Source organism: Ctenopharyngodon idella, chromosome 24, assembly GCF_019924925.1.
Source record: "Ctenopharyngodon idella isolate HZGC_01 chromosome 24, HZGC01, whole genome shotgun sequence".
Classification (NCBI taxonomy): Eukaryota; Metazoa; Chordata; class Actinopteri; order Cypriniformes; family Xenocyprididae; genus Ctenopharyngodon; species Ctenopharyngodon idella.
In genome coordinates this window covers 8,902,784-8,915,573 of record NC_067243.1, presented here as the reverse complement: position 1 = coordinate 8,915,573, position 12,790 = coordinate 8,902,784, and the positions used below count along the sequence as shown (strand labels likewise).

General features: G+C 38.7%; 1 protein-coding gene across 2 annotated transcripts; it reads left to right on the top strand.

Moving 5' to 3' along the window:
• Positions 1–42: 42 nt before the first annotated feature.
• prdm11 (PR domain containing 11) lies at positions 43–11,333 on the top strand. Of its 2 annotated transcripts, XM_051884605.1 has the most exons (8): positions 49–783; positions 1,507–1,629; positions 1,742–1,818; positions 3,134–3,393; positions 3,473–3,540; positions 3,688–3,875; positions 4,871–5,404; positions 5,933–11,333. In XM_051884605.1, the coding sequence occupies exons 2-8, from the start codon at positions 1,565–1,567 to the stop codon at positions 8,086–8,088; spliced, it is 3,348 nt and encodes a 1,115-aa protein (XP_051740565.1). In that variant the 5' UTR covers positions 49–783; positions 1,507–1,564; the 3' UTR covers positions 8,089–11,333. The 2 variants fall into 2 exon arrangements, with proteins under 2 accessions (XP_051740566.1, XP_051740565.1); XM_051884606.1 differs by lacking the exon at positions 4,871–5,404 and having other exon boundaries at positions 43–783.
• The last annotated feature ends 1,457 nt before the right edge of the window (positions 11,334–12,790 follow it).

Genomic DNA, 12,790 nt, shown 5'->3' with positions numbered 1-12,790 from the left:
GTGATTTCATTCCTCCTTATTTGCAAGAGAATATAAATGAAGTATTTTGTCGCCAAAAGCTGCACGGTTCCAGTTTGGCGTTATGAACGGCGTTTCCATAGAAACTGAAATTTCAAAGTAGTTCAAAACCGTTCCGAGCAAAATACTCGTAATTACGGTAATTTCCATAAGATTCAGTCAATGGGAGCTTTTCAGATTTTAATCTTAAAAGTATAACACTTATTAAAAAACAAAAACAAATGTACACCGAAGGCTGAAAGTATAACAAGTTTGAATGGAGTCTGTACAATAAGTGTTTGAAACTGAATGAACTGCAGAGATGATGTGAACATGTGAGATGAATAATTGAAATGATAAAGGAAACGTTATTTATTTTTTTAACAAAAAAGTGAAAACTTGGCGCGCAACCGCTGCGTAATGTTTCGTTAGGCGCGTTTCGAAAACGAACGCACATGAAACGCGCGAACCGCTGCCTCACAACTTAACATACACAATCCAACTTTCCCTTTCCTGAAATTTTGTGCCCGGTCTGCACAAACGCCGCTTTCTTCCGTTTTCCATGTCATTTCCTGTAATAAAAAGATGGTGGTCATAGCAGAGAGAAGCAGCTGACTGTGGTACAAACATTTGGAGATGATAAACTTTGCATCGCCCGGGACTAGTGAAATCCCCCAGTGCTGTTGCGTCACCGCCGCGTATCTCGGAGCGGCCAAAGACGAGACGCGCCACGGCTGAAGAAGACCACCAAAGACCCCGCGACGCACTGCGTATATTCCATAGACGGTGAGTTACACTCACTAGCCAATGTGGCCAATGAAAATGGCTTCCGAAAGCGTTAGGCAAATTGCCAGTTGCCTTGCAGACGCTAAACGGACACAGAGCGTGCAGAAGCATTGCGTACCGTCGTTGTCATCACCCGCGCTTGCTCGTTTGTGCAATGTTTACCTCACAATGTTTAGACGAACACAACTTTGCAGCAGTTTTGTCTTTCAAGAGAGTATTGTTGTCCTATTTGTTTTCCTGCACTCGTCTCTCTCGCAGCTCTTGTAGTTTATGAGTGATGGCCGGCTTGGCCAATCAGAGCGCTGCTCTGTGACTGAAATATTTTGGAAGTAGATTCTGGATCGGAAACGTCAGCAGAACGGAGTGAGGGTTTCTTGCGGTCACTTTCTGAGTTTACTGAGCGTGCTGTGTGGTTGTCGCGTTATTTGTTTCATGAAAGCAACTTAAAGTTAACATGTATAACCAACAAATGCAAATGAGATGACAAGGTAAAGCCAGCATGACGTCACGGTGCCCCACTGAAATTGGGTAGTTGATAAATAACTTGTCTTTTACCCCCACAGTATCAGGATTTTAGGTTAAATATATATAAATATATTCAATATGCAAAAGTTTCAGATCACTAGTTTTAAATTTTAAATACATAATTTTATACATTTTTAATAACAAATTATATTTTCACACTATAAAATGTGAGTAAAAAGTTTAACTGATGAATTTCAGAATAGAAGAATATGTCGAAGTGAAACGGGACACACAGGAGTCTCTCCTTCCTGCCCAGATGGCAGATTCCTGTGCTGTTCCAGACCATTCTCCCATGGAGACTGAGGCCGAATGCAGCACCAGGTCAGTACACTTACAAAGTGTGAACAATAGAAAACATTTAAAAAGCAATTACTGTGCATAAAAGTAGAAAAGAATTAGTAATGAGCATTTTTTTTTTACCTGTTTACCCTAGTGCCTCAAATAAGAAGTCAACTGAAGAGCCAAACAAAAAACTAAAAGTTGACCATGAGCACTGTACCAGTTTTTGGTGTAAGTATAATTTACTTTTATCCTAAAGGGTTAGTTCACCCAAAAATGAAAATTCTCTCATTAATTACTCACTCTGATGTTATTCCACACCCGTAAGACCTTCGTTCATCTTCGGAACACAAATTAAGATATTTTTAATAAAATCTGATGGCTCAGTGAGGCCTGCATCGCCAGCAAGACAATTAACACTTAAAGTTACTAAAGACGTATTTAAAACAGTTCATGTAACTAGAGTGGTTCAACTTTAATGTTATGAAGCGACAAGAATACTTTTTGTGCGCAAAAAAATCAAAAGAACGACTTTATTCAACAATATCTAGTGATGGGCGATTTCAAAACACTGCTTCATGAAGCTTTGAAGCTTTACGAATCTTTTGTTTCGAATCAGTGGTTCAGAGCGCCAAAGTCACGCCCCCCAGTGGTGAACCATTGAAATTTCAAAACACTTATTACGTAACGAAGCCTCGTTTACTGAAGTCACGTGACTTTGGCAGTTTGATACGCGCTCCGAACCACTGATTGGAAACAAAGGATTCGTAAAGCTTTGAAGCTTCATGAAGCAGTGTTTTGAAATCGCCCATCACTAGATATTGTTGAATAAAGTTATTTTGGTTTTTTTGCCTCACAAAAAGTATTCTCGTCGCTTCATAACGTTAAGGTTGAACCACTGTAGTCACATGAACTGTTTTAAATATGTCTTTAGTAGCTTTCTGGACATTGAAAGTGTTAATTATCTTGCTGGCAATGAAGGCCTCACTGAGCCATCGGATTTTATGAAAAATATCTTAATTTGTGTTCCGAAGATGAACGAAGGTCTTACGGGTGTGGAACGACATGAGGGTGAGTAATTAATGACAGAATTTCAAAAATGAAAATTCTGTCATCATTTACTCACCCTCAAGTTGTTCTAAATCTATATTAATTTCTTTGTTCTGCTGAACACAAAGGAAGATATTTTGAAGAATGTTTGTAACCAGGCCGCTTTGGGGCACCATTGACTTCCATAGTAGGAAAAAAAATACTATGGAAGTCAATGGTGCCCCAAAACTGTTCAGTTTCCCACATTCTTTAGAATACCTTCCTTTGTGTTCAGCAGAACAAAGAAATTTATACAGGTTTGGAACAACTTGAGGGTGAGTAAATGATGACAGAATTTTCATTTTTGGGTGAACTATCCGTTTAAATAAAAGTATTGTGTAGGTCTTTGGAAATTTTAATATCAGATTAGAATTTTATATAATATAATTTAAATAACATACATACATACATACATACATATAATTATGCTTTTTTTTATTCATTGCTCATTATACAGTCTGTGAAGAGTGCAAGAAGTATTTCTTGGAGGAGTGCCCTACCCATGGGCCACCTGTCTTTGTGCCAGACACTCCTGTGGCATCAGGGGTGCCCAATCGGGCAGCTCTCACTGTACCCTCAGGCATTGAGGTCCGCAGAGATGGTGATAAGGTGGATGTCTGCTGCATGGATGAAAATATACCAAAGGGGGCACTGTTTGGTCCTTATCAAGGCCAAATAATGACCTCAGATAAACCTTCAGGGCCATACTCTTGGATGGTAGGTTGTGTTGTAGGTGATGTTTAATCACCAGTTAGCGTAGATGTATGTATTTTAATGCCAAATGTATTTATTACAGATTGTTGATAAGGACAACAAATATAAATTCATTGATGGGAGTGATGAAACTACAGCTAACTGGATGAGGTAATACCATGCCACTTTAATTCCTCTTTTTAATTTCTAAGAAAATTGTGCTATTGTAGTAACCAAGTGTTCAAAACGCTGTTCTTTTGGTCACTTTGATTATATTTATATGGTTGTTTTCAGTGCAATTTTGTTTATTCCTCTCAGGTTTATTAAGATTTCTTCGGATGAGAGTGAAAAGAACCTGAGTGCATTTCAACATGGCAATCAAATCTACTTCCGAGTGTGTCAGAGACTGAAGGTGGGCGAGAAACTTTGTGTGTGGTACAGCATCGAGTACATGAGACGACTACAGAGTGTGTCTCGGGACAGCATTGATCGCAATCTAGACACAGGTGAGACACTTCTTGCTGGTGCTTGAGAAAAAAATAAGGTATATTGAAGGATTTTGAAATAGGTCAGAAGTTAAGGAATCTCCAAACACATTGTAAGAGGCTGCTAATACACTGCAGAGCTGAATGCAGGTTTGGCGACTCTTGAAAAATTACATTGAACTATAACCATTTTATCAAAAATAAAATCATCTAAATTAAAAATACTTGGTTCTTTCAGTATAAAACACATTTTATGGGAAGACATTTTGGTTTACTGGAATATATTGGTTGTTGTTGAACTAGGCGACAAGATTGAAAACTCACAAGAGTTAATTTCATTCCTCCTTATTTGCAAGAGAATATAAATGGCAATTAAGTATTTTGTTGTCAAAAGCTACATGGTTCCAGTTTGGCATTATGAACAGTGTTGCCATAAATATGTACGTTTCAAATTTGTGAACAGTTCCGAGAAGAATACCCATGTCATATTCTGCTAGTAATAAGCAGTTTATTAAAAAGTAGTTAAACAGTTGTTCAGAAAAAAATTAGCACTACATACTCATTCCTATGTTCTTCTCTGAAATACAAAAAGGAGAAAAAATTCTACTGGTCGTGCTTTACTTTTCAATAATAGTTCATGTGGGCTGGAGGTTTCAAGCTTCAAAAGGGATTCGCAGGGAACATAAAAGTATCGCAAATGTGGTCCATATAATTTGTGCGCTATATTTCAAGTCTTCTGATAGATTTGTTTGAGGAACAGACCAAAATATAACTTATTTCATATTGAACATTTTTGATCAACAAAAAAGTACCCAGACGAGATGTTCAAGGCCTGCAATGGTTTAACAGGTAAGTGAAATGGGATTATATTTTATATACAAAATCTTTTTAGTTTTTACTCATCCTGCTTTAGCCATCATACAGTACTTTTTTTCCAAGATTTGTATTTTACCACAGTTTTTTATATGCTGATAGTGTTCATTATCCTTATTAACCATTGCGGTATTGTATTGCAGGAGTGAAATTAGAAGAGCACGATGAGCCCAAAGGTCCAGTGTTAAGATCTGCAGTGCACGGTAGAAGGACCCTAAGCAAGCATGGAAGTGATGAGGCAGAAAACCAGCCCCAGGCCAAGAAAAAGAAGATTGACCTCATTTTCAAAGATGTTCTAGAAGCATCTCTGGAGGCTAATCAAAGTCAGAACAACCCCCTGAACAGCACCTTGTCTTTTCCAAGAGCAAGAACAAATGTCTGCCAGGTTTTCAGCCAGCCTGACGCTGAGTGTAAAGTGTCAGTCTTTGCCTCTGGATTGGCTTCCATGGAGCACCACGAGAGTGGCTTTGATGCCAAATGTATTAAAATGGAAGACACGGAAGAAGATGCGACCCTGACTGGTGAAGGACCATCAACATCTTTCTGCCCAAATTGTGTGAGGCTAAAACGACGAATACGTGAGCTGGAGGCTGAACTGCTCCGTCTCAGAGGACAGGGGCATGCTGAAATTAAACCTGTACCACCATCTGAGCCCCTTCCTAGTGAGGACCTCAGAGGTAGGTTTGCACCTGGGATGAAACGCTACCATGGATGAGAGCCTTTCTGCAATAGATTTTAACATTGATGTTTTTAAAATATATGGCTATATAGATAAATTTTGTCTCTTAATCCATCAACTAAAGTTTGCGTTCTTTTGTTGTTTCTTGCACCTTTTGCCACCGATTGTGTGATTGCCGTATTTGTTGAAATGTTTCAAATGGAAGTGCACTCTTAATTAAAAGTTTTATTAAAATTATTAATGAGTGTTTTCTTTTTGAAACCTGCCACTAAAGTTTAGTTCTCTGCTTGTTTGGTTTGTTGTTTTTCAGAAACAAAAATGTTTTAATTTAATCATATTTAAAAATTGATGTAGAACTTGAGATAAATGTGAACTGTATTGGGAAGTTGTGCTTATAATAGGTATGGAAACTCTGAAACCATCATTCACGCCGAATCTAACCAGTAAAGAATTGTTCCTTGATTTTAATTCTGCGTTATATTTGTGTTCAGTTTAATGTCATGCTCTGTTTGCTCATCTTTTGTAGACGCCATGACGCCCATCCCAGCTGCGCTTGAAGAGGATGACCAGGATGTTGATTCTGCTGATGAATCCATTTCTGCTGACCTCATGGTGGCTGCGGATGAGTCTTCAAAACTCTCGGTGGGCTCAGGTCGTCGGATTCGCCGCTTCAAACAGGAGTGGCTGAAGAAGTTCTGGTTTCTCCGTTATTCACCCACACTGAATGAGATGTGGTGCCACGTGTGTCGACAATACACCGTCCAGTCCTCCCGTACTTCTGCTTTTATCATCGGCTCCAAGCAATTCAAGATCCACACCATTAAATTGCACAGCCAGAGTAATCTGCACAAGAAGTGTTTGCAGCTTTACAAACTTCGCATGCATCCAGAGAAGACTGAGGAGATGTGTCGTAATATGATGACACTCTTCAACGCTGCCTACCATCTGGCTTTGGAAGGGCGGCCATTTTCCGATCTGCGACCCTTGGCAGAGCTCCTCAAGAAGTGCGACCTCAAAGTGGTGGATCAGTACATGAACGAAAATGACTGTCAGATTCTAATCCAACACATCGCTCGAACATTCAAAGAGGATCTGGCTGAGAAGATTCGCCTTTCGCCCTTTCTAAGCATCATCATGGATGGACAGCATGACGATCTCCTGGCTGACACTGTTGCCGTTTACGTCCAGTTCACCACCACTGATGGGCTTCCTGTCACCGAGTTCCTCTCCCTGCAAAGGCTTTGCGGAGGCAATGTGGAAGGCTACCTTCAGGCCGTGGATCGTGCCTTTGGTGTCCTCGGGCTAAGACTCCAGGACATGCTAGTTGTTGGCTTGGGAATAGATGGCTCAAACATTTCCTCTAGTCTGAGGGCAAATCTTTACATAGCCTTTCGAAAGACAATCCCTTGGGTGTTGTGTCTACCTGTGATGATCCATCGTCCCCATTTAGAGGTTCTGGATGCCATCAGTGGTAAGGAACTGTCTTGCTTGGAGGATTTGGAGAACAATTTGAAGCAACTGCTCAGTTTCTACCGGTATTCTCCACGTATGATGGCTGAGCTGAGGTCAACAGCACCAACTCTCTCTGAGGAAGCCGAATTTCTTGGGGATATAAGGGCCGTTCGTTGGATCATAGGGGAACCCAATGTTCTTAATGCCCTAATTAAGGACTATCTGGAGGTGGTTGCTCACTTGAAGAGCATAAGCAGCCAAACCCAGAGAGGTGATGCTGCTGCCATCGCTCTGTCTCTCCTACAGTTCCTGTTGGACTATCAGTCCGTGAAGCTGATCTATTTTCTGTTGGACGTCATTGCTGTCTTTTCACGACTTGCTTTCATCTTTCAGGGGGACTATCTGTTGGCGTCACAGGTGGACGCAAAAATTGAGGATGCCATTCATGAGATTGGGCAATTGGTGGATTCCCCAGGGGAGTACCTACAGGAGTTTGAAGACAACTTTCGAGAGAGTTTCAATGGAGTGGACCTCAAGAACTTGCGGGTTGCCGAGTCCAAGTTTCAGTCCATTCGAGAGAAGATCTGCCAGCGAAGTCAAGGCATCCTTGCCCAACGTTTTGATCCACGCAGTCGCACAGTGGTCCAGGCTTGTCAGGTTCTTGACCTGGCCTCATGGCCACTTAACAGGGATGTTCTTGGCGCATATGGAGAGGAGGAGATCCTTGTGATTTTTGACCACCTGGAGACTATTCCTTCATCCGGACGTGAGCTCTCTCAAGAAAGAATAGATGCCAGAGGAAGCCTTGTGGTTGAATGGAGGGATCTGAAAGCTGATTATTGTAGTGTGAATGGTTTTAAAGAAGTAGTCAGCCACATCTTCAGATACAAGCAACGTTTTCCTCTTCTCAATCACATCCTGCAGGTTGTCAGGGTCTTGCCAACGTCAACGACATGCTGCGACAAAGGAAGAGGCTCGTTGCAAAAAGTGCGCCGAAATAGCCGTTCCAGACTGACTCTGGATCAGATCAATGATCTGCTCACCTTGGCCATTAACGGACCGCCTATTGGTAGCTTTGATGGAAAGCGAGCATTGGACAGCTGGTTTGAAGAGAAATCTGGGAACAGCTATTCGCTCTCAGCAGAGGTGCTGAGCAGAATGTCCACCGCCGAACAAAAGTCTGTGTTGCACAATATGGATATAAATGCAGAGTATTATCCTGATATTTGACTGATCAGAGCCAATTCCTCAGCCAATATGATTCCAAAAAAGCCATCTCATTGGAAAAGGGCTGATCGGGACTATAATGTGATTGGCCAAGTAGTTTGACTCTGGCCCTGCTGCTAAAATGGCCTAGATCAGCGTCTTCTCTAAGAGTCGGTATGAATGCCTTTGCAGGTCGCAGGCACATGAAACACTTTAAAATGTTCATGTAAATGGTTGTGATGTGTTGCTATGTGTTTTTGTTCCAAAGAGAAACTATTTTCTAGTCGTGAGGATTGTTGCCGTTAGGTGAATGTTCGACTGAGCACCATTTCATCAGGCGTTGGTGAGTGAAGCCTCCTTACAGTCTTTTGTGATCTCTGAAAATGTTACCTTCTTGCAAAAGCTGATTTAACTAAAAACTTTCTGGAAAAAATGTTTTATTACTCTGTCTGCAATATAATTCGAGCAATCATTCTGTATTTGTATGTAGACTTGTGTGTATGGAAATGATCTAACAAAAATGCTTAATTTTTTATAGCATGTTCTTTATGCTGGTTATCGGTAATTGGAATGGAAATAGCCACTATTTTGCCATGCAGTATATTCCTAACATTTTATATCTTATTTTAGATACTCGTTTAAGTCAGGGTTCCTCAAATCTGGTCCTGGAGGGCAACTACCCTGTCAAGTTTAGTTCCAGCCCTAATTAAACACACTTGAACAAGCTAATCAAAGTCTTCAGCGTTGCTAGAAGATTACAGGTAGGTGAGTTTGATCAGGGTTTCAGCTAAACTCTGCAGGACAGATTTGAGGAATCCTGCTTTAAGTTAACCATTACGCTTAAGATTACTTATGAAAATGGTCTAAAAACATGTTGATGTGCCATAATACTTTATGCAATTGGGCACCTGTAATGTGCAGTTTACACCCAATCTGATTTAAAGTATATAGCCTAAATATGCAAGGTTTGAATTCCTTACCAATTGTTCTTTTACCATATGCTGGTGTTTGATTTCTGGTACATGTTCAAATTATATTATAGTTAAATTTTCATTTCAGTTTTACTCGATTTTACTCGGATGCTGCATCAAAGCAACACATATATCACATGTTTACTTTTATGCTGCATATAGGTGGCCTAAATAGTCAAATGTTTACTGAAAATTTAAATGATGAACAGAAAATATTTCAGTAGTAAAAGCCCCAAATATGATCACACTCTGACTTCATCAGCCATACTTTTCATCCGATTCAAATGCTTGTGCATGCCGTCACCACTAGTAGGCGACACTGTACAACAATTTACCTTTGGAATTATTTTTAGACATTAAGTACCTGAAAGAATAGCTCTTTTTGAATCAGTGTCATACAAGAACAAATCTTTTGTAATTTGGATTGTGTTATTATGTGCATTCGTGTAATTTATCAGTGCATGTCTTATGGTCAGCAGCATATATTTTTTCACTGACTTTTAATTTTGCCGTAATTGCCACTAAATTCCATCGATTATACCTGTGCAATATATATTTTACACTTAAATTGTATGTCCTTAAAAACAAGCAAGTTTAAAACTTACTAATAATGTTTCTTAAAGCAAAACTCTGGAATTTAGAGTTTCCAATATGATCAAGCATGTTTTATAAGATGCCTATGGATTTGCCCTTTTTATTTTGTTTTAGAAATTTCCATATTTTTCATTCATAACTATATTTAAATATAATTTCTCAAGGTCCAAAAAATGAGTGACCAGCAGAGATCTATTATTAATTAATTAATAAATTAAGGCTTTTATAGTCATATTTGCAATGTTGTAGTTAAAATTAAATATGAGTTAACATGTCAATTTTATTCATATAACTGTTAAAGCGCCATCTATCAATATCAAACAAATACATGCAGTATAATATGCTGCATTCACGCCATGTCTAAATTACCATAATTTCGAGATGACAACATGTGACATGGAGCTGGGTCAGGTGGTACAGCGGTCACATGGTACAAGTAGGAGTTTTATGAGCTCTACGAGGATGTGAACACTTTTTACAGGTTGAAATTTTCATAATTACGGTAATTGCGATATGCCGCGAATGCACCTATTTTAAATAGTATTGATTGTTCTCACTGTTTAGTGCAAGATCGAAAAGGAGCAGTAAATGCAGTGTTCTCTGAAGTTACATTAACCTTTAACTATCCACATGCTCTATTAAGACTGGACTACCTTCCATGTGCTGCAGTGTTTTACAATTTTCTAGAGTCATTGAAACAGCTTTTCTTTATTTTGAAATAGATTTACATTTTGCACGTCTGAAAATTTAGCATGTGTTTAAAGCCTCAGAAAGCTTGTATTTTAGGGGAAACATTTAGATAAATCCATTTTTTTTATTCTGTTTTAATGAATGTACATTTTAAAAACTGTGTTCTACGCAAAAGATTATTCTCATTTAATATGTCAAACTATTAAGTTTCAAAGTAGCTTTTTTGTTAGCATTTGTGAGCAATTGATGTCATAGCATACCCACATCTGAACTCATTTGGAGTAGCAATATGATTGTGTAAAGGATGAATAAGTGCGCTGCCAAAAATCAAAAAGTTTTGTTTCATTTATGCATGTATGTGAATGCTTTTGAATGTTAGACTGTTACCTCACAGTGAGGTATGCCATCGAGTGAATCTTCTCATATTGTGTTGGGAGTTATACGCCGTAGCTGTCAAAGAAAACGTTTGCTCATCTTCAATGGTGAATTCTGATAAAATGAGCCAAAGTCAAGCCTGATTTAGTTTCATTAAGGCTTTAATTTTCCTTTCATCAAATACTACGCGTACCAAATGTAAATGTTATGTCTAGATTCATAATTTTGTACTTCTTGATTTACTTGTCATGTAATCACAATAATGTTCTTTGTCCGTATTATGACTTGTTTTTCAAACAATTATTCATGATCTGTTTTTATGTGGGAGAGACTAGGTCTAAGGCCTAAGGAACAAAGTTACTTCTGATTTCAAGTTTATTTTCAAACAGAATAAGTGAATGGTAGCTTTATATTCTCATTCTGTTTCTTTTTGCAGAGAAATATGTCATTTGCTTAGATTTATACATCATACACACCTTCTTCCTGAAAATATAACACTGGAAACTCAAGAATATGAACTACATGTGAAATGTATGCCTAGAGAATGTGTACATGTATTATAGAAACCCACTTAAAATGACAGCATATGGAATCTATATTCAACAAATAATGGTTTAATAAAGTTTTTTGTTATTTTTATTGTCATGGTCATTTTTTCACTGGTTGCTTAATTGTCTCATTAGTATTCATAGATAAAGATATGGTAAGATGACTAGGTTTAAAGGGGTCGTGACATGAGAAATCAAATTTACCTTGATCTTTTGACATATAAGAAGTCTTTGTACCATTTAAAACATACTGCAAGTTTTAACGTTTAAAACATCCTGTTCATTATAAACAAAGCATTTATTTAATCATATGACTGCCTCCAGAGCAAGACATCATCGAATAGTTAGACAATTGGTGTTGATACTGTTCCTATGCAATGACGTTAGCCAATCATAACAGTGGCCATTTACTGACATGCCTTAAAGGGGGACCTAATATGCCCCTTTTCACAAGATGTAATATAAGTCTCTGGTGTCCCCAAAATGTGTCTGTGAAGTTTCAGCTCAAAATACCCCACAGATCATTTATTATATCTTGTCAAATTTGTCCCTATTTGTGTGTGAGCAAAACACGCCGTTTTTGTGTGTGTGTCCCTTTAAATGCAAATGAGCTGCTGCTCCCAGCTCGCTTTCCAAAAGAGGGTGGGGCTTTAACAGCTCACGCTTTGGTTGCTCAACAACAACAAAGCTGGAGAATCTCACGCAGCCAAAATGAGGATTGTCAGTAACGGTGTTCAGCCTTACATTGTTCAAACCGGAGTCGACACTGATGGAGAGACTCAGGAAGAAGTTACAACTTCTACAATGAAACTGGAGGTTTCTGAATGGTTAGTGCATAAATTTATGTAGTTGCTGTGGAGTTGATTCTAGCATGTGTCGTCATGTTAAGCTTTTGTGCAAATCCAGCATTGAATTGACCCTTGCTTGTGAAGCAGTCCGGTGTAAAATGACATCACATTAAGCTAATTTGTGGGCGAGTCACAAATTCCTGTCAAACACAACTATTGCTTGTGCTAAAGTACAGAGCGTATGGAGGCTAAGGGAAAGCACACAGAATGTGGAGCTGCCTGAACCGATGAAACACATTACTTAAAAATACTTACATTTTTTTCATCTGCAGCTTTGCCTCGCTTGAGAAAACAAAATGGCAGCGCCGTGGGTGGAAACGTGCAGATTAAGGGGCAGTAAAATTATAATAAGATCCCCTTCCTACGACACTAGGGGAGTGAAATCTGAACGGTTTGTTTTTTTCACATGCATGCAGAGAAAGGCTTACTAAAACAAAGTTACCGGGTTGTCCTTTTTCACATTTTCTGGGTTGGCAGATGTACCGGGGACCCGATTATAGCGCATAAACACGGAAAAAGTCAGATTTTCATGATATTTTCCCTTTAAAAATGGATCATTTCAGACAGAGGGTCAAAATGAGGTTTGAAAATAATATTTTTTTTGCATATATATTTGCTTTTTGTGCAAATAAACTGTATTAACATTATAAGTGAACCTCAGGGAACATATTAAAATAATAAAAAAATCCATGTCATGCCC

What these genes read in the sequence shown, in the direction of transcription:
- prdm11 (XM_051884605.1), top strand. Translation starts at nt 1,565, where the DNA reads ATGGCAGATTCCTGTGCTGTTCCAGACCATTCTCCCATGGAGACTGAG. An exon ending in CAGGGCCATACTCTTGGATG is followed by an intron (nt 3,394 to 3,472) that starts GTAGGTTGTGTT and finishes TATTTATTACAG; the next exon opens with ATTGTTGATAAGGACAACAA. An exon ending in TGATCGCAATCTAGACACAG is followed by an intron (nt 3,876 to 4,870) that starts GTGAGACACTTC and finishes ATTGTATTGCAG; the next exon opens with GAGTGAAATTAGAAGAGCAC.